Here is a 26,851-nt window from a genome sequence, read left to right on the forward strand (position 1 = left end):
AAATGCAAATCAAAACTACAAGATGCCACTTCATACCCACTATGATGGCTATAATAAAAAAGACAGACAATAACAAGTTTTAGAGAGTATATGGAGTATACAAAACCCTCATACATTGCTGGTGGGAATGTAAAATGATGCAGTCACTTTGGAAAACAATTTGGCAGTTTCTCAGAGGTTAACCATAGAGTTACCGTACGAACCAGCAATTCCACTCCTCTATATATACCCAAAAGAAATGAAAACATGCCCACAAAAAACACTTGTGCAAAATTTTTCATAGCATCATTGTTCATAAATCCAAGAAAGAAGAAACAATCCAAATGTCCATCAAGTAATGAATGAATAAAGAAAATGTGGTGGGGACTTCCGGGTAAGATGGCGGAAGAGTAAGACGCGGAGATCACCTTCCTCCCCACAGATACACCAGAAATACAGCTACACGTGTAACAACTCCTACAGAACACCTACTGAACGCTGCCAGAAGACATCAGACCTCCCAAAAGGCAAGAAACTCCCCACGTACCTGGGTAGGGCAAAGCAGAGAGATTCCCGCACAGAGGATCGGTGCCGACTGGCACTCACCAGCCCGAGAGGCTTGTATGCTCGCCTGCTGGGGCGGGCGGCGCTGGAAGCTGAGGCTCGGGCTTCGGTCGGAGCGCAGGGAGAGGACTGGGGCTGGCGGCGAGAACTCAGCCTGAAGGGGGCTAATGCACCACAGCTAGCTGGGAGGGAGTCCGGGAAAACTCTGGAGCAGCCGAAGAGGCAAGAGACTTTTTCTTCCCTCTTGGTTTCCTGGTGCGCAAGGAGAGGGGATTAAGAGCGCTGCTTAAAGGAGCTCCAGAGATGGGCACGAGCCGGGCTAAAAACGCGGACCCCAGAGACGGGCGTGGGATGCTGGGGCCACTGCTGCCGCCGCCAAGAGGCCTATGTGCGAGCGCAGGTCACTGTCCACACCGCCCTTCCGGGAGCCTGTGCAGCCGGTCATTGCCGGGGTCCCGGGATCCAGGGAAGGCTTCCCTGGGAGAACGCACAGTGCGCCTCGGGCTGGTGCAACGTCACACCGGCCTCTGCCGCTGCAGGCTCACCCCGCACTCCGTGCACCTCCCTCCCCCCTGGCCTGAGTGAGCCAGAGTCCCCGAAGCGGCTGCTCCTTTAACCCTGTCCTGTCTGAGCGAAGAACAGACGCCCTCCGGCGACCTACATGCAGAGGTGGGGCCAAATCCAAAGCTGAGACCCAGGAGCTGTGAGAACAAAGAAGAGAAAGGGAAATCTCTCCCAGCAGCCTCAGAAGCAGCGGATTAAAGCTCCACAATCAACTTGATGTACCCTGCATCTGTGGAATACATGAATAGACAACAAATCATCCCAAATTGAGGAGCCAGGAGTCAGTGCTGTGCCTCTGAGGTGGGAGAGCCAACTTCAGGACACTGGTCCACAAGAGACCTCCCAGCTCCACATAATATCAAACGGCGAAAATCTTCCAGAGATCTCCATCTCAACACGAACACCCAGCTTCACTCAACGACCAGCAAGCTACAGTGCTGGACACCCTATGCCAAACAACTAGCAAGACAGGAACACAACCCCACCCATTAGCAGAGAGGCTGCCTAAAATCATAAAAAGTCCACAGACACCCCAAAACACACCGCCAGACGTGGACCTGCCCAAAAGAAAGACAAAATCCAGCCTCATCCACCAGAACACAGGCACTAGTCCCCTCCACCAGGAAGCCTACACAACCCACTAAACCAACCTTAGCCACTGGGGACAGACACCAAAAACAACGGGAACTACGAACCTGCAGCCTGCAAAAAGGAGACCCCAAACACAGTAACATAAGCAAAATGAGAAGACAGAAAAACACACAGCAGGAGAAGGAGCAAGATAAAACCCCACCAGACCTAACAAATGAAGAGGTAATAGGCAGTCTATCTGAAAAAGAATTCAGAATAATGATAGTAAAGATGATCCAAGATTCTATTTCCAAGATCCAAAATCTTGGAAATAGAATAGACAAAATGCAAGAAACAGTTAACAAGGACCTAGAAGAACTAAAGATGAATCAAGCATCGATTAAAAACACAATAAATGAAATGAAAAATACTCTAGATGGGATCAATAGCAGAATAACTGAGGCAGAAGAACGGATAAGTGAGGTGGAAGATAAAATAGTGGAAATAACTGATGCAGAGCAAAATAAAGAAAAAAGAATGAAAAGAACAGAGGACAGTCTCAGAGACCTCTGGGACAACATTAAACGCACCAACATTCGAATTATAGGGGTTCCAGAAGAAGAAGAGAAAAAGAAAGGGACTGAGAAAATATTTGAAGAGATTATAGTTGAAAACTTCCCTAATATGGGAAAGGAAATAGTTAATCAAGTCCAGGAGGCACAGAGAGTCCCATACAGAATAAATCCACGGAGAAATATGCCAAGACACATATTAATCAAACTGTCAAAAATTAAACACAAAGAAATCACATTAAAAGCAGCAAGGCAAAAACAACAAATAACACACAAGGGAATCCCCATCAGGATAACAGCTGATCTCTCAGCAGAAACTCTACAAGCCAGAAGGGAGTGGCAGGACATAATTAAAGTGATGAAGGAGAAAAACCTGCAACCAAGATTACTCTACCCAGCAAGGATCTCATTCAGATTTGATGGAGAAATTAAAACCTTTACAGACAAGCAAAAGCTGAGAGAGTTCAGCACCACCAAACCAGCTTTACAACAAATGCTAAAGGAACTTCTCTAGGCAAGAAACACAACAGAAGGAAAAGACCTACAATAACGAACCCAAAACAATTAAGAAAATGGGAATAGGAACATACATATCAATAATTACCTTAAATGTAAATGGACTAAATGCTCCCACCTAAAGACACAGATTGCCTGAATGGATACAAAAACAAGACCTATATATATGCTGTCTACAAGAGACCCACTTCAGACCTAGAGACACATACAGACTGAAAGTAAGGGGATGGAAAAAGATATTCCATGCAAATGGAAACCAAAAGAAAGCTGGAGTAGCAATTCTCATATCAGACAAAATAGACTTTAAAATAAAGACTACTAGAAGAGACAAAGAAGGACACTACATAATGATGAAGGGATCGATCCAAGAAGAAGATATAACAATTGTAAATATTCATGCACCCAACATAGGAGCACCTCAATACATAAGGCAAATACTAACAGCCATAAAAGGAGAAATCGACAGTAACACAATCATAGTAGGGGACTTTAACACCCCACTTTCACCAATGGACAGATCATCCAAAATGAAAATTAATAAGGAAACACAAGCTTTAAATGATACATTAAACAAGATGGACTTAATTGATATTTATAGGACATTCCATCCAAAAACAACAGAATACACATTTTTCTCAAGTGCTCATGGAACATTCTCCAGGATAGAGATATTTTGGGTCACAAATCAAGCCTTGGTAAATTTAAGAAAATTGAAATTGTATCAAGTATCTTTTCTGACCACAATGCTATGAGACTAGATATCAATTACAGGAAAAGATCTGTAAAAAATACAAACACATGGAGGCTAAACAATACACTACTTAATAACGAAGTGATCACTGAGGAAATCAAAGAGGAAATCAAAAAATACCTAGAAACAAATGACAAGGGAGACACGACGACCCAAAACCTATGGGATGCAGCAAAAGCAGTTCTAAGAGGGAAATTTATAGCAATACAATCCTACCTTAAGAAACAGGAGAGGCTTCCCTGGTGGCGCAGTGGTTGAGAGTCCGCCTGCTGATGCAGGGGACGCGGGTTCGTGTCCCGGTCTGGGAAGATCCCACATGCCGTGGAGCGGCTGGGCCCGTGAGCCATGGCCGCTGAGCCTGCGCGTCCAGAGCCTGTGCTCCGCAACGGGAGAGGCCACAACAGTGAGAGGCCCACGTAACGCAAAAAAAAAAAAAAAAAAAAAAGAAACAGGAAACATCTCGAATAAACAACCTAACCTTGCACCTAAAGCAATTAGAGAAAGAAGAACAAAAACATCCCAAAGTTAGCAGAAGGAAAGAAATCATAAAAATCAGATCAGAAATAAATGAAAAAGAAATGAAGGAAATGATAGCAAAGATCAATAAAACTAAAAGCTGGTTCTTTGAGAAGATAAACAAAATTGATAAACCATTAGCCAGACTCATCAAGAAAAAAAGGGAGAAGACTCAAATCAATAGAATTAGAAATGAAAAAGGAGAAGTAACAACTGACACTGCAGAAATACAAAAGATCATGAGAGATTACTACAAGCAACTCTATGCCAATAAAATGGACAACCTGGAAGAAATGGACAAATTCTTAGAAATGCACAACCTGCCAAGACTGAATCAGGAAGAAATAGAAAATATGAACAGACCAATCACAAGCACTGAAATTGAAACTGTGATAAAAAATCTTCCAACAAACAAAAGCCCAGGACCAGATGGCTTCACAGGCGAATTCTATCAAACATTTAGAGAAGAGCTAACACCCATCCTTCTCAAGCTCTTCCAAAACATAGCAGAGGGAGGAACACTCCCAAACGCATTCTACGAGGCCACCATCACCTTGACACCAAAACCAGACAAGGATGTCACAAAGAAAGAAAACTACAGGCCAATATCACTGATGAACATAGATGCAAAAATCCTCAACAAAATACTAGCAAACAGAATCCAAGAGCACATTAAAAGGATCATACACCATGATCAAGTGGGGTTTATTCCAGGAATGCAAGGATTCTTCAATATATGCAAATCAATCAACGTGATACACCATATTAACTAATTGAAGGAGAAAAACCATATGATCATCTCAATAGATGCAGAGAAAGCTTCCGACAAAATTCAACACCCATTTATGATAAAAACCCTGCAGAAAGTAGGCATAGAGGGAACTTTCCTCAACATAATAAAGGCCATATATGACAAACCCACAGCCAGCATCGTCCTCAATGGTGAAAAACTGAAACCATTTCCACTAAGATCAGGAACAAGACAAGGTTGCCCACTCTCACCACTATTATTCAACGTAGTTTTGGAAGTTTTAGCCACAGCAATCAGAGAAGAAAAGAAAATAAAAGGAATCCAAATTGGAAAAGAAGAAGTAAAGCTGTCACTGTTTGCAGATGACATGATACTATACATAGAGGATCCTAAAGATGCTACCAGAAAACTACTAGAGGTAATCAATGAATTTGGTAAAGTTGCAGGATACAAAATTAATGCACAGAAATCTCTGGCATTCCTATGTACTAATGATGAAAAATCTGAAAGTGAAATCAAGGAAACACTCCCATTTACCATTGCAACAAAAAGAATAAAATATCTAGGAATAAACCTACCTAAGGAGACAAAAGACCTGTATGCAGAAAATTATAAGACACTGATGAAAGAAATTAAAGACGATAGAAATAGATGGAGAGATGTACCATGTTCTTGGATTGGAAGAATCAATATTGTGAAAATGACTCTACTACCCAAAGCAATCTACAGATTCAATGCAATCCCTATCAAACTACCACTGGCATTTTTCACAGAACTAGAACAAAAAATTTCACAATTTGTATGGAAACACAAAAGACCCCGAATAGCCAAAGCAATGCTGAGAACGAAAAATGGAGCTGGAGGAATCAGGCTCCCTGACTTCAGACTATACTACAAAGCTACAGTAATCAAGACATTATGGTACTGGCACAAAAACAGAAATATAGATCAATGGAACAGATAGAAAGCTCAGAGATAAACCCATGCACATATGGTCACCTTATCTTTGATAAAGGAGGCAGGAATGTACAGTGGAGAAAGGACAGTCTCTTCAATAAGTGGTGCTGGGAAAACTGGACAGGGACATGTAAAAGTATGAGATTAGATCACTCTCTAACACCATACACAAAAATTAGCTCAAAATGGATTAAAGACCTAAATGTAAGGCCAGACACTATCAAACTCCTAGAGGAAAACATAGGCAGAACACTCTATGACATAAATCACAGCAAGATCCTTTTTGACCCACCTCCTAGAGAAATGGAAATAAAGACAAAAATAAACACATGGGACCTAATGAAACTTAAAAGCTTTTGCACAGCAAAGGAAACCATAAACAAGACCAAAAGACAACCCTCAGAATGGGAGAAAATATTTGCAAATGAAGCAACTGACAAAGGATTAATCTCCAAAATTTATAAGCAGCTCATGCAGCTCAATAGCAAAAAAACAAACAACCCAATCCAAAAATGGGCAGAAGACTTAAATAGGCATTTCTCCAAAGAAGATATACAGACTGCCAACAAACACATGAAAGAATGCTCAACATCATTAATCATTAGAGAAATGATAATCAAAACTACAGTGAGATATCATCTCACACCAGTCAGAATGGCCATCATCAAGAAATCTAGAAACAATAAATGCTGGAGAGGGTGTGGAGAAAAGGGAACACTCTTGCACTGCTGGTGGGAATTTGAATTGGTATAGCCACTATGGAGAACAGTATGGAGGTTCCTTAAGAAACTACAAATAGAACTACCATATGACCCAGCAATCCCACTACTAGTCATATACCCTGAGAAAACCATAATTCAAAAAGAGACATGTACCAAAACGTTCATTGCAGCTCTATTCACAATAGCCCAGAGCTGGAAACAACCTAAGTGTCCATCATCGGATGAATGGATAAAGAAGATGTGGCACATATATACAATGGAATATTACTCAGCCATAAAAAGAAACGAAACTGAGCTATTTGTAATGAGGTGGATAGACCTAGAGTCTGTCATACAGAGTGAAGTAAGTCAGAAAGAGAAAGACAAATACTGTATTCTAACACATATATATGGAATTTTAAAAAATGTCATGAAGAACCTAGGGGTAAAACGGGAATAAAGACACAGACCTACTTGAGAATGGACTTGAGGATATGGGGAGGGGGAAGGGTAAGCTGTGACAAAGCGAAAGAGAGGCATGGACATATATACACTACCAAACGTAAGGTAGATAGATAGTGGGAAGCAGCCGCATAGCACAGGGAGATCAGCTCGGTGCTTTGTGACCTCCTGGAGGGGTGGGATGGGGAGGGTGGGAGGGAGGGAGATGCATGAGGGAAGGGATGTGGGAACAGATGTATATGTATGACTGATTCACTTTGTTATAAAGCAGAAACTAATAAAAAAAATAAAATTAAAAAAAAGAGTCATGTTCCAAAATGTTCATAGCAGCCCTATTTACAATAGCCCAGAGATGGAAACAACCTAAGTGTCCATCATCGGATGAATGGATAAAGAAGATGTGGCACATATATACAATGGAATATTACTCAGCCATAAAAAGAAACGAAATTGAGCTATTTGTAAAGAGGTGGATGGACCTAGAGTCTGTCATACAGAGTGAAGTAAGTCAGAAAGAGAAAGACAAATACTGTATGCTAACACATATATATGGAATTTAAGAAAAAAAATGTCATGAAGAACATAGGGGTAAGACAGGAATAAAGACACAGACCTACTAGAGAATGGACTTGAAGATATGGGGAGGGGGAAGGGTAAGCTGTGACAAAGCAAAAGAGCGGCATGGACATATATACACTACCAAACGTAAGGTAGATAGCTAGTGGGAAGCAGCCGCATAGCACAGGGAGATCAGCTCGGTGCTTTGTGACCGCCTGGAGGGTTGGGATAGGGAGGGTGGGAGGGAGACGCAAAAGGGAGGGGATATGGGAACATATGTATATGTATAACTGCTTAAATTTGTTATAAAGCAGAAAAAAATAAAATTAAACTTAACTGGTAAAAAAAAAAAAAAGAAAATGTGGTATATCCATAAAAAGAAATATTCAGCCATGGAAAGGAATAAAATACTAATGACATGTTACAACACAGGTGAACCTTGAAAACATAATGCTAAGTGGAAAAAACAGACACAAAAGACAACATATTGTATGTTTTCATTTACATGAAGTGTCTAGAATAGGCAAATCCATACAGACAGAAAGTAGATTAGTAATTGCTAGGACTGGGGGAGAGGGAAATGATGGGTTACTCCTAAAAGGTGTGAGGTTTCTTTGAGGGTGATGAAATATCCTAAAATCAACTGTGGTAATGATTGCATAACTCTGTGAATATACTAATATATTGCTGGACTGTACACTTTAAATGAGTGAATTATATGGTATATGAATTATATCTCAATGAAGCTATTATAAAAAGAGAAAGAAAGAAAGAAAGAAAGAAGAGAAAGAAAGAAAAAAAGAAAAAGAAAGAAAGAAAGAAAAGAAAGGAAGGAAGGAAGGAAGAAAAAAAAGGAAGGAAGGGAGGAAGAAAGGAATGGAGGAAGAAAGTCAGGCAGCAACCTCAGTCCAGATGAGAGGGTGAGCTTGAGACCTTAATCACATGCCTCTCTTGGCCTTAAAAGTGGCCAAAGCTCTGTTAGTCATTTTCCAGGTATAAGGATGGGAGGAGGACGGTACTTAAATACAGACTGCCATTTACCCAAATCGTGATGCCAACAGCTCCAAAATATCTGGAATGTTTGAGCCTCTCTCACATGAGGCTTTCCTGTCAGTTGATGACCATTTTTCCCACCAGTGGTCATCCCTATCCCCTGACTTACTGTTGCTTATAACTTAGATCTGCACTCAGTGTGCAGAAGGTCATGGTATTAGGAACACAGAAAAAGGAACACTTAGGATATGTGTCTTTATTTATAAGTTTTATAAAAAATTTAAAAAACATAGGGAAATGGTTAAATAAATTATGATAAATCTATAAGATGAAAAATTATGCAACCATTTAAAATGATATTTTTAAGGAATATTTACAATAAGATTGACAGCAAATTTCTCATCAGAAACCATGGAGAGGGCTTCCCTCGTGGCACATTGGTTAAGAATCCACCTGTCAATGCAGGGGACACGGGTTCGAGCCCTGGTCCAGGAAGATCCCACATGCCACGGAGCAACAAAGCCCATCTGCCATAACTACTGAGTCTGCACTCTAGAGCCCGCTAGCCACGACTACTGAGCCCACATGCCACAGCTACTGAACCCCATGCACCTAGAGCCCATGCTCTGCAACAAGAGAAGCCACCACAATAAGAAGCCTGCACACCGCAAGGAAGAGTAGACCCCACTCACCGCAACTAGAGAAAGCCCGCACGCAGCAACGAAGACCCAACACAGCCAAAAATAAATAAAGTAATTAATTAATTTAAAAAAAAAGAAAAGAAACCAGGGAGACCAGTGCCAGTGGGATGACACACTCAAAGTACTGAAAGAAAAGTACTGTCAACCAAGAATTCTACATCCAGTAAAACTAGTCTTTAAAAATGAAGGCAAATTGGGACTTCCCTGGTGGCACAGTTGTTAAGAATCTGCCTGCCAATGCAGGGGATACAGGTTCGAGCCCTGGTCCGGGAAGATCCCACATGCCGTGGAGCAATTAAGCCCATGCACCACAACTACTGAGCCTACACTCTAGAGCCCGTGAGCCACAACTACTGACACCCGCGAGCCTAGAGTCCACGCTCCACAACAAGAGAAACCACCACAATGAGAAGCTTGCGCACGACAGTGAAGAGTAGCCCCCACTCACCGCAACTAGAGAAAGCCCACATGCAGCAACGAAGACCCAACACAGCCCTAAATAAATAAATAAATAAAAATTTATTTTAAAAAATATAGGCAAATTAAGACATTTTCAGATAAATAAAAATTGAATTTGTTGCTAGCAGATCTGCCCTACAAGAAATCCTTCAGGATGAAATGAAAAGACACTAGACAGTAACTCAAATCCACATGAAGGAATAAAGAACACTGTTAAAGGGTAACTACACAGGTAAATATAAAAGACAGTATTAATGTAATTTTTTGTTTGCAATTCCTCTTTTTTCTTACCTGATTTAAAAGACCACTACATTTAGCAATAATTATATATTTATGTTGATGGGCATGCAATGTTTAATGATATAATTTGTGACAGACAGTAACAGCATAAAGGGGGTGTGTAACAGAACTATATGGGAGCAAATTTTTTACATACTATTGAAATTAAGTTAGTATTAATCAGAACTAGCTTGTCAGAAATTAAGATGTTAATCCCCAGGGCAACCACCACTAAGAAAATAACTCAAAAATATACAGTGAAAGAAACAATAAGAGAATTAAAAGGGTACTAGAACTTATCCATTTAATACAAACAAAAGCATTAATGGAGGAATTGAGGAATGAAAAAGTATAAGATGTAGAAAACAAATAGCAAAATGGCAAAAGTCCTTCCTTATCAGTAATTATGTTAAATGTAAATGGTAGAGATTGGTAGAATGGATAAAGAATATTTAATAATAATTTAGATATGGTATTAGTATAAAAATAGAGTACAAGTAAAATACAATAAAATTCCAAATGTAATTTAAAAAAAAAAGATTGCAAAGAAAAAAAAATGTAAGAAAAAAATTACACAGGAAAAAGACAAGGAAGAAAAAAAATGTCAATAGTGGTTATTTCTGAACTGTGAGTTGATGGTGACTTCAGTTTTACATCTTTATACTTTCCTGTATTTTATAGTCTATTACAATGATGAATATTATCTTTATTATTAGAAAAATATATTACTTATAAAAATATTACTATTATAAGACTGGTATCACAAACCTCAATCTATATGTCTAATAACCCAAATTAAATCTATTTCCAGAAATAAATGGATTTACTAGTTGTGCACAGTTTCCAATAGGAGCTTGTCTTTTTAGGTACTAAAAATTATGAGACCACAAAACTGAAATGTTTGAGATAGGAAACAAAAATTTAAATAAGTATGTACACTCAGGGGTGATAGTCAAAATATTAATACCTCATATTGCATGAGCATGGCTCAATGAAATCTGATGTGGGCCATAGTACTAGAGCAAGGTCCTGGGGGTCCTGTACAGGAGTTCCCCTTTAGCTAGTGGGTTATGGAAGGTCCAAAGGCTAGGGTTAGGGGAAGTGATGGGACAGTCACAGGCTCAGGGTAGTAACTCTTTATCAACTAGAATGGACATATTTCAACATTTCAACAAAGAGTAACACTGTACTCGTACATAACAGCTGAACACCAGTGCTAGAAAAACCTAAGAGTTGTGAAACAGTAAGCTAACCATTCGAAATGATCACCTCTGATGCTATGACTACATTTAGAGCTTGCTCTAAAGAAAAGCTCCCTACATCAAATCCCATATGGATCCCCTCTGTTACCTCTGCATGGGCAATCCTATAGTGACAGCCCAGGGCCAGCTCCAGTCCCCCTCCTAAAGCCACCCTTTGGATAGCTGCCACCACAGGCTTCTTGTTTCTCTGTACTTCATCTACTACACTTCCCAATGTCAAGTCAAAGGTTCTATCAGCACTGAAGCCACGGATATCAGCACCTAAGAACACAAAGACAAGGAAAAAAGAGAGTTGAAGAAGACTTGGGCTTTGCTATAGAACAATAAGTTACCGGATTACACTTAAGGAATCTCAGACCTCTTTGGACCCATGAAACTCTTTATCCTTTGGTTGCAGACACAGTAAAGGAACAAGTAGCCTGGAAAATGTAGAAAGATATGAGAGAAAATCCTCAAATCTTTATCAGAAGTCCTGTAATCTAAAATCTGTCTTTCCATATGATAGTAGTAACTCTATTTTTAGAAAAATTTGAAAGCTCAGAAAAGGGAAGCAAAGATTCTAAGATTGAGTCAGCCATTCCCATTTTTTGCATGATACTGCTCACCAACTCTATTCACAGCAATTTAGACCCATATCTTTGTTAAGGGCATCAGTCATTACAATATAAAACCTCAGGGTAAAATGAAGACATATTTGTGAGTTATATGTTAATAAATCAGCTTAGAATTACATTTCTGTGATAGACTTTTTTGTGATCAATAAAAGTAACAACATTTACTGCTTTTCCTAATTATAAAAATAATATGCATTATAGAAATTTTGAAAAAAACACAAAATTATAAAGGACAAAAATATTACTCCAAATTTCACCACACAGAGATAACAATGTAATATTTTGGTGAATTTTTAGTTTTTTCCCAATGCATGTATGTAAATTGCTTTGTGACCTTGAGTAAGTTATTTAACCATTTTGTTTCAATACCTATCTTATGACTGATGTGACAATTAAATGAATGTTTACTATAATATATATTTTTAACAATATTGAGAACACTCTGTAAAGTCATTTTTTATATTTTCCTTTTTTCACATAACATTTTACATAGTAGTGAGCTTTTCCCCTATAGCATTATATGTTCTTTGAAAATATTAAGCCTGGTACAAGTTAAAAAGTTAAATTAATTATTTCATGTTCAGCCTTTCTTTTCTTTCTTTTTTTTTTTTTTTTTTTTTTTGCTACCTGCTCCTCATCTAGCATCCATCCAGGGATTATGCTTTTTTTCTCACCAATCCATCATATTTCACACTCTACTGTTATTATTTATTTTTATTTTTTTAGATTCCTTTTGGTTCTAGAGAAACAAGGTGAACTTCAGTCTGAATGTCACATCTATTATTCCTGTAACTTTAGGTTAAACTAATTTTTCAAGTAACAGAAGCAATTAACATTTGTTGGATAAATACTATACATCAGGCACTGGGCTAAGTAGTTTCATATATTGTCTCATTTAATTTTCTTAACACCTAAGTTAAATAGTCTATTAACAATTTCCATTTTACAGGTTTAAGTTTAAGGCTTTGAGATGTTAAGTGACTAGTTCAGACATATGATTCTGTAACTGGTTGAATAAGGATTTGAGCTCAGGCAGTTTGCCTATACAGCTCACATTCTTAAATGTTATACTACATTCTTCTACTTGCAGCAAAAGGTTAGTATGATCATCCCAATTTTATAGAAACCAAGGCACAGACAAGAGTGTAGTGATTTCACTTTTTAACTGTTTATCTCTGGCACATAGAAATGCAATTAATTTTTGGATACTGATTTTACATCCAGCAAAATTCCTAAATTCTATTATTAATTCTAATAATTTTCTGATAGATTTATTTTTTACAAACACTCATTTCTTTGAATAATGATGGTTCTGTTTCTTCCTTCCCAATCCTTATACCTTTTATTTCTTTTTCTAGGCTGGCCAGGGCCTAGAATATAATGTCAAATACAAGTGGTGATAGCAGCCAGCCTTGTCTTATTTCTTTCTGAAAAGGAAACCATTCAATTTACCATTTTGTTTGATGTTTGCTGTAGGTTTTTAAAAATAGATACATTTTGCCTGATGAAGACATTTTCTTTCTATATTTAGTTTACTAAGAATTTTAATCTTTAATGCATGCTAAACATTACCAAGTGTTTTTTTTCTGAATCTCTTGAAATAATCACATGATTTTCCTCCTTTAATCTTTTAATTGGATGAATTACATTGATTTCTCATGTTTAAAGAATCTGGTATTTCTGGGATGAAAGTGATATATCATGCTTTTTATATATCATTAGATTCAGTTTTATTATATACTGTTTCAGAGTTTTATATCTAGGTTTACAAATAAAATTGGCCTTTAATTTTGCTTTTTCATACTGTCCGTGACAGGTTTTGTTATCAAGGTTATGCTAGCCTCACAAAATGAGTTGGGAAGTGTACTGGATAGAACGGTGTCCACCCAGAACCTGTGAATGTGATCTTATTTGGAAATAGGGTCTTTGCAGATATAATCAGGTAAAGAAGAGGTCATACTGGATCAGTGTGGGTCTATATAAGATCAGGGAAATTTGGACACAGAGGAGAAAGCCACAGGAAGACAGAGGCAGAGATAGGGCTAATGCAGCAACAAGCCAAGGAATGCCAAGGATTGCCAGCAACCACAGAAGCTAGAAGAGGCAAGGAAGGATTCTTCCCTAGAGGCTTTGGAGAAAGAATGGCCTTGCAGATATCTTGATTTTGAACTTTTAGCCTCTGGAACTCTGAGAGAATAAACTTCTATTGTCTTAAGCCACCCAGTTTGTGCTCACTTGTTATGGCAGCCCCAGGAAACTAATATAGAAAGTGTTCCCTCTTATTTTTATTCTCCGAAATGTTTGTGTAAAATTAGAATAATATTTTCCTTGACTTTTCAGTTAGAGGTTACCAATGAAGTCATCTGGGACTTGAATTTACTTTGTGAGATTTTTGATTACTGACTCAATTTCTTTAATGGTTTTCTGTTTCTTCTTGAGTCAATTTTGTAAGCTCTGTTTTTCTACTTGTTCATATTATCTTTTTTAATGGCTAGAGCATCTCCAGTGATATCCCTTTTGTCATTCTTTATATGTATTGTTTGTATTGTCTCTTTTTTTCTTGATAAGCCTCTCCGAAGCTTTATCAATTTTATTAGTATTTTCAAAGAACTTTTGATATTATTGTTCTCTTAATTCACATTCGTATTCTATTTTAGTAATTTCCCCTCTATCATTTCCTTCCTTCTACTTCATTTGGATATATTTTACTGTTTGTCAGTTCCTTAATATAAATGCTTACCACAATATGTTTCAGTGTTTTTTCTTTTCTGATATATACCTTTAAGGCCATACATTTCCTGCTAAGCTTTGCTTTAACTCTATCCCTCAAGTTTTATATATTGTTTTTATTATCATTCAGTTAAAAATATTTTCTAATTACATTATGATTTCTGCTTTGACTCAAAGGTTATTAAGAAATGAATTTATTTTCCAAACACATGAGAATCTCTAGTTATATTTTTGTTATTGATTTCTAGCTTGATTGCACTGTTGTCAGAGAACACATTCTAAATGAAATTTATTGAGATAAGCTTTCACAGTCCAGTAGCTGATCAACTTTTGTAAATGTTGCAGATTGGAGAAGAATACATATTTTCCGATTGTTGGGCACATTGTTCTATCTAAGTCCATTAAGTCAAGTCTGACAATCCCTAACGCTTTTCCAGAACAATTATTTTTGATGCCTCTCAACTCTAACTACATTCTCTCCTACCTCCTTTTTTACAAAGAAATATCAGTTCTGATTTTTCATAATTCTGATCCCTCACTCCATGCCTCAAAGTCACCATCTTGGGCTCCCAAACTTAAGTTTTCAAACAGTTGAGTAAGCTATTTAATAGCTGGTTAATGTTCGGCCCATTATTTAATTTCTCTTAGGCTTAGCCTTCTCAGCTGTAAATGGAAACTGTAGGATTTACTGAGGATTAAAATATAAAGTATGTAAAAATATTACTTTTTCATTGTTAATAAGTAAATAAGCTACACGGTACTGGCACATAGCAGGTAAGCTAAACGGTAATTATTATAATGATTAATGTGTTTATATTTATTCATTGTTATGATTTCAACATCTATTTCTTCTCAGGTTACCGCTGACATACATTAAATTCCTCTGGCAAAAAAAAAAAAAAAAGAAGAAGAAGAAGAAGAAAAATGAAAAAAATTCCTCTGGCTATAGTAAGAATACATGGGCCTTCATATCCATGTGACTTTTGTCAAAGGGTATAATTTGGGAAAAGAAGAAAAAGTGCCACAAATACCAGTGAATAAATCACCATTTCAGATGCTTTTGCCGTATTTTGTCACTATTTTGTATCTTCACAGGATAACCCAATAAAGAGTGCATGGTCATTGAGATGGGTGACCATCAGAAGAAAAATGAACTCCATTGCAGGACTCTGTGTAAAATAAAAAATAACATTTATCGAACATGTTCTGCATGCATGCACTGCTCTAGGGGATTTCAGATGTGTTATCTCATTTACTCTCACAAAAACTTGTTAAGATATAAATATTATGGTATCTATTTTATAAATAGAGAAATTGAGGTTCAGGAGATTTAAGGGACTTGCCCAAGCTCACATAAGATGGTGACATATGCAGAGCAGATATGTACCAGCAGGTATATACTAGCAGCTATAATAGCCATCAAGCCTGGAACTAAATGTCCTCCAAAGGCCCAATCCAATATAAAAGAGAGTAAGGTCAGCATCTTCTCTGGGTCTCTCCTATGACTCTTGTCTCTTTCTCCACAATGTTTCTCATTCCCGTTCAACTCCCATATTCATTACCCACACTATAGTATTACCCACAGGGACAGATAATGCAGCATTGATCTCAGTCTGTGGCAGGATTTCAGAGAGAGTGGGAGAGGGTTAGACACTGGTTACCTGCAGAGAAGATGCCATCTGCTCCACAAATCACAATGGCTTTTACTGTATGGTCTGTTAGAGCTTTCTGCAGACCCTCTTTTATTCCACGGAGAACAGTCGCACTAAAAGGGGAAAAAATTACATGAAGCATGAGTCAGAATCAAATTTCTACCATCTCAAGAGTTTTTTTTCCTTTCCTAACAATGAAAAATTAATCATATACACGATGTATAAAAATCCTAGATACTTATCATTAAACTTTCACTAATTTAACAAATAATATATGTATCTACTGTAAATTAAGCACTGAGCTGATTAAATACATAAACTTTAGAAAAAAAAGTGTTTTCCTACATTTTGCTGTAACTTTGACCATTAGAATCAGCACTATCAATTTAAAAATATTATATACATATCCTATGTACAGTGAGGGTTTACAACATCCTAGGGAGAACAAACTGTACACAACACAATATCACACTAAGATGAGTGCTGTAATAAAGGTACAAAGAAAGTGACGTGGAACTTCTGAGAGGAAAGAAAGTCTTTTTTAAAAAAATAAATTATTTATTTATTTATTTATTTATTTTTGGCTGTGTTGGATCTTCGTTGCTGAGCGTGGGCTTTCTCTAGTTGTGGTGAGCGGGGGTTACTCTTTGTTGTGGTGCATGGGGTTGTCATTGCGGTGGCTTCTCTTGTTGTGGAGCACAGGCTCTAGGCACTTGGGCTTCAGTAGTTGTGGTGCATGGGCTCAGTGTTTGTGGCTCACAGGCTCTAGAGAGCAGGCTCAGTAGTTGTGGCGTACGGGCTTAGTTGCTCCGCAGCATGTGGGATCTTCCCGGACCAGGGATTGAACCCATGTCCCCTGAATTGGCAGGTGGATTCTTAACCACTGCATCACCAGGGAAGTCCTATGAAAGTCTTTTCAATTTTTCATATTGGCATAATATAAGAAAACTGAAATTGTCTAAAAATAACAGTCTAAGCGATGTGGCAGGGGCTGCAAGTTACCCCCAAATATCCCTCCATCCCAACATTCTTCCAAGTATTAAACATCTGGTTTTTAGCTAGATACATGGCTGCCCAAAATAAAGACTACATTTCCCAGCAGTAACGTCAGCCCAAGGCATTAATTTCTGGCCAATGGGATGGAAACGGATTTGGTACATGCAACTTTTGGGAATAGTCCTCAAAGGATTGGGTATGCTTTTTGCTTTTTCTTTCCTCCCTACTCTTGGTAGGAATGCAGATATGATGGCTAGATTTGGAGCAGCCATTAGGGATCAAGAGGTGGAAGCTGTTTATTGAGGATGGCAGAGCAAAAGATAGACAGAATTGGGAATCACTGATGATTGTGGAGCAGCCATACCAGCCATTCCAGGACACTGCTCTGAGAGACATCAACTTTTTCTTATTTAATCCATCATGATTTTGAGTTTTCTGTCACTAGCAGCCAAGCCTAATCCTAACTAATTTAGGCGGTAAAGGCAAGGTCTGGGAAAGAAAGGGCATGTAGTAGACTTTGCCAAATTTCAGTAGATGAGGGAGTCATCCACAGAGGAGATAGTTAAAGCCAAGACTGAATGAGTCTGCCAAAGAAAAAGAAGAGAGAGCTGAGGGTAGATCTAGATGATCTAAGAGGTGGGAGAGGCTCAGCAGAGTGATTCAGTACCAAGAGAGCCCAAAGTCACAGAGACCAAGAGAGGAGAATTTGCCATGAAGCAGAGGATCAACAAGTGCCAAGGGATGATAAAGGAGGAGAACTGGGAAGAGTGGTGAGGAGTTGCTTAAAGGAAAAACGATAGAACCAGAGTCCAATCAGTTTTGCCTTAGAATTCTAAGTATTTGGGGAACATTTTATACAGAGTGAAAAAAAATCTTAAAACAAACAACAACAAATGTCCATAAAGCCAGATTGTTCAGACCAGCAACTATGAGTTAAAACCTCAGGGAATAAAGGAGATACTTGCCCTTGTTTATGGCAATTCCCTTTTACCTAGTTACTTTCCACCATTTAACCCAGATGAAATCAAACAAAACCTCTTGCCTTCAACTAGTTAATTAGAAACCAAATCTGCTAATGGAAAACTGATTCTGAACCATCCATACTACTGAGAAGTCCAAAAGGCACATGTTTCCTTCTGGGTAAATGATGGCTGGAAAATGAGCTCAATCTGTGCCACTGAGGAGACAAGGCTGGCTTTTCCCATTTCAACCAACCCCTACTCTTTTATTTCTTATGTTCTTGCTAATTTTGCAAAAATCAAACACAGGAAAAAAAGAAAAATGAAAATGGCTGTAGTAGATATAGCTTTACTAGATTCTAGTTGAGTGAAAAGGACAATTTCGTAGCAATGTCAAGGTCACAGGGGTTAAGAAATTATTTTCTCCCCTTAATACTGTCAGGCATGGAGAAATGGAGTCTAAAGGTAACATTTCATGAGTGATGACCAAAGATCTTTAGCTTCTGTCACTATAGGAAGTCTTTCTTGTGACAATTTTTCAAAGCCAGGGGGGTCAGTGAATCAAGCCATGGCTTGTGACCAGCATTCTTCAAACAAAGAAGTAGAAAATATAATATATCAAACAAAACAAATAAGTTTTATTTCACGAAACTTTGTTTTCAGTTATGTATTTGTATGTGTGTGTGTCTTAGGCTGCTATGTAAAACATGGATTCCTGTGTGGATTATAATTTTAAAAAGTGTGAAAGCCATTGTTCTGGGAGATAGGCCTAGTAATCAGACATGTCCTACACTTGCAAAGAGGGTTGGCAATCACCTGAATAGAAGGAAACCTGGCTGGCTAAAGGACGCAAGAAAGATTTGAACTATTTGTTTGGGCCCAAAAATATTCAAATAAGAATCTCTCACTTAGCTAGGAATAAATAATTTCCCACATAAAATTAGAAATAGGAAGGGAGAAAGGAAGGAAGGGAAGAAGAAAAGTGTAAAGCAAAAAAAAAAAAAAAAATTGGGAACCTGTTAAACTTGATGAATGTGCTGGCACACACACCTCTACCTAAATATAAGTTCAGAAGAAGGTGGATGGGTAAGGGCAAGAAAGCATTTATTCCCAAGTGGAGAAAATCTTGATGCAGCTGCAATGAATCCTGAGCAGTGGGGCCTGCTGGTAGGGGCTTGTAACAGGCCTTCTGACTAATAGTAATAATGATAGCTAACATCTGCTAAGTGCCAGTTTATAATCTCTAACAAATTTAAACCTCACAACAACTTAATGAGGTAGATACTAACATTTCTCCTGCAAGGGGGGCTAGGGGGCAGGTTAAATAACAGAAACATTTTAAGTAGTTACGGTAAAATATTCCTAGTTATAGGTAGTAGACTGTGGAACCTTTTTCCCCAAGTTCTAGATGGGCACAGTTTCCCATTATGAGCAGAGGTTATTAATTCTAATAGGAATACAGTCAAGTTCAAAACTGATATGTAATCATATTACTCATGATTTTCTTCATCAAAGCCAAAATAATAAGTATTTTGCTTTTTTCTGAGAGTGGCAAGTAAGTGGACATTATCATCCTTGAATGATTTTATTTCTGATTTTTTATATTTTTAAATGCAAAATTTTATGTTAAAATAATTATATTAGTGCTGATAAAATCAAATCTGATGATAATAGGACAAAAATTCAGTTAAAATTAGTATGTCTTCTCATTATAGTCTCTTTTTGCTCCAGCATCATGTGATAAGGATTTTGACCAAAAGTCTTTCTCTTTTTGCTTTATATGTTCTCTGTAAATTATAATTTCTTCTAATCCTATTCTCTGTGGATGGGTGGCTCTTTCCTAGGCTGATGTGTCACTATACTTTTTTCAGAGATATAAAAGAACCAAACCTATATAACGTCATTAACTTTCAAAAGAGCAGTGTTAATCTCACTTTTTAAAGTAATGCTTTTACAAGTTTAACGAGGAAGGTACTCCACAGTAGTTTTTCAGAAAATGCTATTTAATAGGCTTATTCTGACATGGGCTTAACCCGACATGGATCTTCCACAGAAGCACTAAGACCTTGAGATTTAGGACAGACCAAGAGATATACTTTTGCATATTTGGGCCAGGACACAATTCTCTTTTACTCACTGTGTTGGCATTAAAGGGGATCTATAGTTTTAGCAGTGTGAAGCCACTTTATTGTTGGATTCCTAAAACTTTTAGTCACACATTATAAGGGTGGCCTGGACTCGAGGTTGGGAAGTAAAGGATCAAGTTCCAGCCAGCATTGCACCTTTGTAATAGAAAGACCTTTGGGATAGAAAGTACGCCTGAGAAGTCAAAGTTGCAAGCAAACAGAAGACTCCAGCGCGAAGGGAGCACGAACAGACCCGATCCGTCCCAGCTCCCCCGCTTCGTAGCCATCTGTCTGCCTCTCAGCCTCGGTTTCCTTACCAGTGAGAGAGTTCTCTGCAAACAGGAACTGAGCTAACCAATGTAAAAGGTCCTGGCATATGCCCAGGTTTAATCCGTGTCAGTGTCTCTCTCCGTTTAAACCAGCAGGGGAGAGTCAAAGCCTCCACTGCAGGCAGGCGGCTAAGACCCTGCTCGCCGTCCCCGGGCTGAAGGCGGCCGAGCCCGTTACCTGAGCGCGTTGACAGGTGGGTTTCGTAGGCGGATCAGCGCCAGGCAGTTCTGCAGCCGCGTAAACTCAGCCATGTTTCCTCAGTCGCCGAGGTCGCCTCAGCTCATGGCCACAGGGCGATATCACTTTCACTGGGCGCTGGGCCGGCCCCGCGAGGAGGGGCGCCCGCTGGGCCAATGTGAGCTCGGCACTGCCTCCCACCCCCTGGGCCGCTCCCGGGCACCGATGCCCATCATCCATCCCAGACCTCCTCCTTCCCCGGACCACAGCCCCGCGCTCTGCAGATCCTTGTCGTGTCTCTTCCTCTTTGTTGGCTCTTGTCCTGCTCCCAGCACAAAGTAGATCAGGGAGGACGATGGAAAATGAGTGGAATTGCCAGCAAGTCGAGATTTGCAAACCGTTGGCCCAGAGGGGCTGGCTTCTCTGGACAAGTTCTAGGTTCCCTAAGTTGGTGGAGCTGTGTCCTCATCACAGTTTTCATCTTCACGATCCTTCTTAACAGGGACAGATATCTGGGATCCTGACAATTATGTGATATGACACACACCTGGAACACATAAAATACACAAATCATGCATTTCACCTAAATGGGTATGGTACTAATATCAAATATTTACAGAACCGTCATAAAGCGACCTAGTGAAACCTTCAACTTTCCTGTCTGCCCAATCCTTCCATTTCTTTCTTCTTCTGCCATTCCTAAAGACTGTGATTTCTAATACTTCAACCACCAATTGAGCACCTATTATGTGCTAGGCTGTAGGCAGGAGACTAAAGATAAATAAAGCCTCGTTCAGGCTGGGACAAAGTTTTTAAAGATGCAGTTGGCCTCAGGCGGTCTCCACAGTCCATCAGGGGGCCAGAAGGCAGTCTGGAAGTTTCAAAGGAAAAAACAATGGAGCAGTTTTATTCACTAATGTTTCACCAATTTTAGCAAAGATTAAGGATTATTTTCATAGATTTTCTTTTACATGTGGAAAATAAAACCAGGTTCCTACTCCTAGGAAAGTACCCATTGCCTTGAAGCCCTGAAAACAAGTAGCAGTCAGAACCCATCCAATCCATCAAGGACAACCTATCAAGGACAGCCCCTCATTTTTGGGGGGGGGGCTGCGTTGGGTCTCTTGCTGTGCGTGGGCTTTCTCTAGTTGCGGCGAGAGGGGGCTACTCTTTGTTGCGGTGCGCGGGTTTCTCACTGCAGTGGCTTCTCTTGTTGCGGAGCGCAGACTCTAGGCACTTGGGCTTCAGTAGTTGTGGCATGCGGGCTCAGTAGTTGTGGTTCGCAGGCTCTAGAGTGCAGGCTCAGTAGTTGTGGTTCGCGGGCTCTAGAGCGCAGGCTCAGTAGTAGAGTGCACGGGCTTAGTTGCTCTGCAGCATGTGGGATCTTCCCAGACCAGGGATCGAACCCGTGTCCCCTGAATTGGCAGGCGGATTCTTAACCACTGAGCCACCAGGGAAATCCCAGCCTCTCACTTTTGATAGCCAGCCAATCACAACAGCCCAGGGCACACGCCTCTGAGTGCCAACATTCAACATCAACCAGCCTCTTACAAGTGGCATCAATCTCTACTGCCTCTAAAATTCGCCAATCCCTGAATTCAACCTTGCCCAAAAACTATATGTAAGATCAACAGTCTGCTCTGCTTGGAGAGACTATGCATGACCAGCACAGCTTTCCCTTACTGTAGGAAGCAATAGATTCAGTATTGTCTTTTCAGATGTCGACCTCTAGGGGAACAATTCTGCCGTCCATCCTAACAACTTTGAGTACCTCCACAAAGGCCATGTAGGCAAGGCTTAACAGTTCTGAAATTGCTCCTGGAGGAAGTGGAGATCAGCATGGTGTGGAGCCGTTTTGAGGCACTTTTCTCATCTACATCTTGGAGTCAGCCACAGGTCATTTCTCATCTATCTCCCTAGTTTCATTTGAACACAGAACTTTCTGCCTTGCACCTCCCTCCCCTTAGGTACAGCTGCAAATTTCTGTGTAAGTCTATAAAACTGCTTGGCAGTAGTTTATTATTTTTTTACTCTATTTTTTTTTTAGTGAAACAAGTAAACGGTTTATTGGGAGGAAAAAAGTACATGTGAATAGACACACACACGGGTGGGCTCAGAGAGAGAGTCGCGCCTTTGTGGTAGTTTAAATCACTTATATGGGGCCTTTCTTCTGGGTTTCCTCTGGCCAATCATCTTGCCTTGCCTGACTCTGAGTCTGTATTTGGTATAACTCAGTGTCCTCCCCTGTGTGCGTGCGCACCTCTTAGCCAAGATGGATTCTAGCGCAGAAGCCTATGGGAAGATTGACGCCACGTATTATGGGGTGGTGCCCCCTCCCTTTTTGGCCCCCAAGGAGTCTTTCTACGCATGGGTAGCGGGGAAGGTCTCCTTGACCTCGAGAATGAGAAATATCTGGTCTCTTTATCTTTTATCTGAGCAGGACTCAGCTCCTCCCTGCCTTGCTTGGCAGTAGTTTAGAGTTGGCTCCTCAGCAAGGCAGGGATTAGGGTGGGCAAAATTGAAGAGGGCACTCACTCTCAGTTTCATGCAATTGCTGACCCTGCCCTGCTCCTCAACAACAGCAATCCCCACAGTTCCTGTAATCTGTCATCCAGCCCCTCCTGTTTCGTGTCATACTGTGGGACTAGGGCTGCAGGTAGCAGATACCATGCTGATCTTTCTTTTGCTGTCTATATAAATAATAAACTGTCTAAATCTATTTGGACTCCTTACGGGCCCAATCTATGGCAGTGTAGCAAGCTAATATAGCAGGTGCCACCATGATGTTGTTTACAGACCACTTGACCCCTTGACAGTCTCGTGATCATTGTGATGAACTATTACATTCTTAAATTGTCTTCTCATTAGTTCCAACAAGTGCTACTTAACAGGATGCCATTCCTCCTGACTAATGCACTTCCATATCATTTGCATGTTACTGCTTTTGCTTGTTAAATATGTCATTTTCATTGCTGTCATGGTGTTGCAATTCACAAATACATCAGTTGATCAGGACTTTCCTGGTGACACAGTGGTTAAGAATCCGCCTGCCAGTGCAGGGGACACAGGTTTGATCCCTGGTCTGGGAAGATCCCACATGCTGCGGAGCAATTAAGCCTGTGTGCCACAACTACTGAGCCTGTGCTCTAGAGCCTGCGAGCCACAACTACTGAGCCTGTGTGCCACAACTACTGAAGCCTACATGCCTAGAGCCTGTGCTCTGCAACAAGAGAAGCCAACAAAATGAGAAGACTGTGCAATGCAACGAAGAGTAGCCCCCGCTCGCTGCAACTAGAGAAAGCCCATGCACAGCAATGAAGACCCAATGCAGCCAAAAACAAGAAAAAAAGAAAAAGGAAAAGAAATATATTCAATGGCCATCATTAAAAAGTCTACAAATAACAAATACTGGAGAGGGTGTGGAGAAAAGGGAATGCTCCTACACTGTTGGTGGGAATGCAAGTTGGTGCAGCCACTATGGAGAACAGAATGGAGGTTCCTAAAAAAAACTAAAAATAGAGTTGCCATATGATCCAACAATCCCTGTCCTGGGCATATATCCAGACAAAACTATAATTCAAAAATATAGATATACCCCTATGTTCATAGCAGCACTATTTACAATAGCCAAGACATGGAAACAACCTAAATGTCCACAGACAGAGAAATGGATAAAGAAGATGTAGGGGCTTCCCTGGTGGCACAGTGGTTGAGAGTCCGCCTGCCGATGCAGGGGACACGGGTTCGTGCCCCGGTCCTGGAAGATCCCACATGCCGCGGAGCGGCTGGGCCTGTGAGCCATGGCTGCTGAGCCTGCGCATCCAGAGCCTGTGCTCCACAACGGGAGAGGCCACAACAGTGAGAGGCCCGTGTACCACAAAAAAAAAAAAAAAGAAGAAGATGTGGTATACATATATAGTGGAATATTACTCAGCCATAAAAAAGAATGAAATAATGCCATTTGTGGCTACATGCATGGACCTAGAGATTATTATACTAAATGAAGTAAGTCAGAAAGATAAAGACAAATACCTTATGATATCACTTACATATGGAATCTAAAATATGACACAAATGAACTTATTTATGAAACAGAAACAAACTCACAGACAGAGAACAGACTTGTGGTTGCCAAGGGGGGCGGGGGAGGGTTGGATTGGGAGTTTGGGACTAGCAGATGCAAACTGTTATATAAAAAAATGGGTAAACAACAAGGTCCTATTGTATAGCACAGGGAATTATATTCAATATCTGGTAATAAACCATAATAGAAATAATTTTTACAAAGAAGTATATTCAATATCTTGTAATAACCTATAATGGAAAAGAATCTGAAGAAAATATGTATATATATATATATATATAATACAATGAATTACTTTGCTGTACACCTGAAACTAACATAATATTGTAAATCAACTATACTTCAATTAAAATAGTAGTCCATTACAGCTTAAAAGAAAAATATAAGAATGTAAATATAAAACTTTTATGTACTAGAACGTGTAAATATATACTCATGGTAAAACAGAGCTAGCTATCTAAACTTGGCTTTCCCTGCATTGGTGATCTTTTAGCTCTGGAATCAAGGTATGGTGTTGCAACACTTCATTTGATAGTGACATGAAGCCATCAGAGCAGACTGCTTTGGTAAACCAATCAGGTCTTTCTGGAACGAATGCAAAATATTGCTTTCCAGCTGGAGTGATAAAATCTCTCACATGTTCTCTTTAATGTCCTTTCCCCTCTCACTGTGGGATACAAATGGACACAAGCCTCCTGGGGAGGATAAAGCCACAGAAGCCAGACTTCTCAAATGATTCTGTAAAGGAGAGCTGTCCCACTGACTGGAACCAACATGGACTGTTACTGGCTAAAGAAAGAAATTTGGGTCTGTTTGTTAAAGACTTTTAACCTATTGTAACTAATATAGTGAAGAAAGGGGCAGTGAGTACACACTTCCACAGTGAAGTTGGCTGACACTTGAGGACAAAAGCTGCTCATATTAGTGTCTGAAATGAGAGATGGGATAAAAATAATTTCTTCACTATACCAATACCATCAGTAATGATAATTTTTATAAATTCAAGTGGCTTGCTCAAGTTCTGAGCCTTGGAGATACACCCCCCCACACACACGCACACACATATTCAGTATCTTAATAAGATAAGCCATCAGGATTTCTAAAGAAGACCCAGCTATGGCAAAAATGACTCTGTCACATGTTAATCATTTTCACCAGCTGAAACGTCAGAGATCAACGATATACTACTAAGCATATTTAAAGATCACGCCCATGTGCTGCAACAAAATTTGAGTTGAATGCAGCCAAAAATCGAACTGAGAATTCATTCACTGCTATCTCCCCATGTTTCAGCCTCTCAGCTTTCCAGTGGGCTCTGCTTATCACTTTAGGTTTGCAAATAGTTTTTCATTAAATGCCATCTGTCAACTTCTGAACTGAAAATCATGTACGAAAAATGTCCCTTCTCAACAGGATAGCACCTTTTATGACACTCCTGGCATTCTCTGGCATCCAATTTCATTTCATGTTGAAAGTGCAGTTAGGCTGTAGTTCACCTTTATGTTTTCTCAGATCTTTCTCCGGATTTCCCACCATATCATTTTACCGAAGAGACCATTTCATCTGCTAATAAGAATTCTTTTCAGATTTTTCTGACAAACTGGCACCATTTAGAAAAAGGCTACATATATATAAATTTGAGAGATGCTCTAGCTTATTTAGTCTAATATTCTCTCAAATATAGGAATGCCTCAACAACATTCCTAGCACAAGATTACCCACCTCTCTTGAATGCTCTCAATGATGGGGAGCTCAGTACTTGCATGGTAGACATTTTTGTTTGCTAAAAATTTGCAGTTTTCCTTAGGACTTTCCACTCCCTGATTCTACTTTTGTTCTCAAAAGTAATTACTCCATGATTCTACTTTCGCTATACACTGTCTTCCTTTAATTAGAACAGTCTCTCATCAAATACTTAAATATGCTAACAAGTCTGTCCCAGCCTGCTCTTCTTAGGCTCTTCCTCAGGTACCACCATTTCTCATAAGAGAAGCAATCTCTAGTTTCTCACTATGTGGGTTGTTCTGG

The 26,851-nt window shown here is 39.5% G+C and overlaps 1 protein-coding gene across 2 annotated transcripts in view; it reads right to left on the bottom strand.

The window, feature by feature from the left end:
- Positions 1 to 21,221, bottom strand: part of EHHADH (enoyl-CoA hydratase and 3-hydroxyacyl CoA dehydrogenase) — a 57,614-nt gene extending 36,393 nt beyond the window's left edge. The window contains exons 1-3 of one of the 2 annotated variants that reach the window (XM_060099250.1): positions 20,740 to 21,221; positions 16,161 to 16,264; positions 11,244 to 11,416 (exon numbers count right to left, since the gene is read on the bottom strand). In XM_060099250.1, coding sequence (XP_059955233.1) covers positions 11,244 to 11,416; positions 16,161 to 16,264; positions 20,740 to 20,813 — 351 coding nt within the window. In that variant the 5' untranslated portion in view covers positions 20,814 to 21,221. Of the gene's footprint in view, positions 1 to 11,243; positions 11,417 to 16,160; positions 16,265 to 20,739 lie in introns of those variants that run through there. The other variant, XM_060099251.1, reaches the window with a different exon arrangement.
- Positions 21,222 to 26,851: the final 5,630 nt, after the last annotated feature.

The sequence above is a fragment of the Mesoplodon densirostris genome, chromosome 5 (assembly GCF_025265405.1).
Source record: "Mesoplodon densirostris isolate mMesDen1 chromosome 5, mMesDen1 primary haplotype, whole genome shotgun sequence".
In the NCBI taxonomy this organism is placed as follows: Eukaryota; Metazoa; Chordata; class Mammalia; order Artiodactyla; family Ziphiidae; genus Mesoplodon; species Mesoplodon densirostris.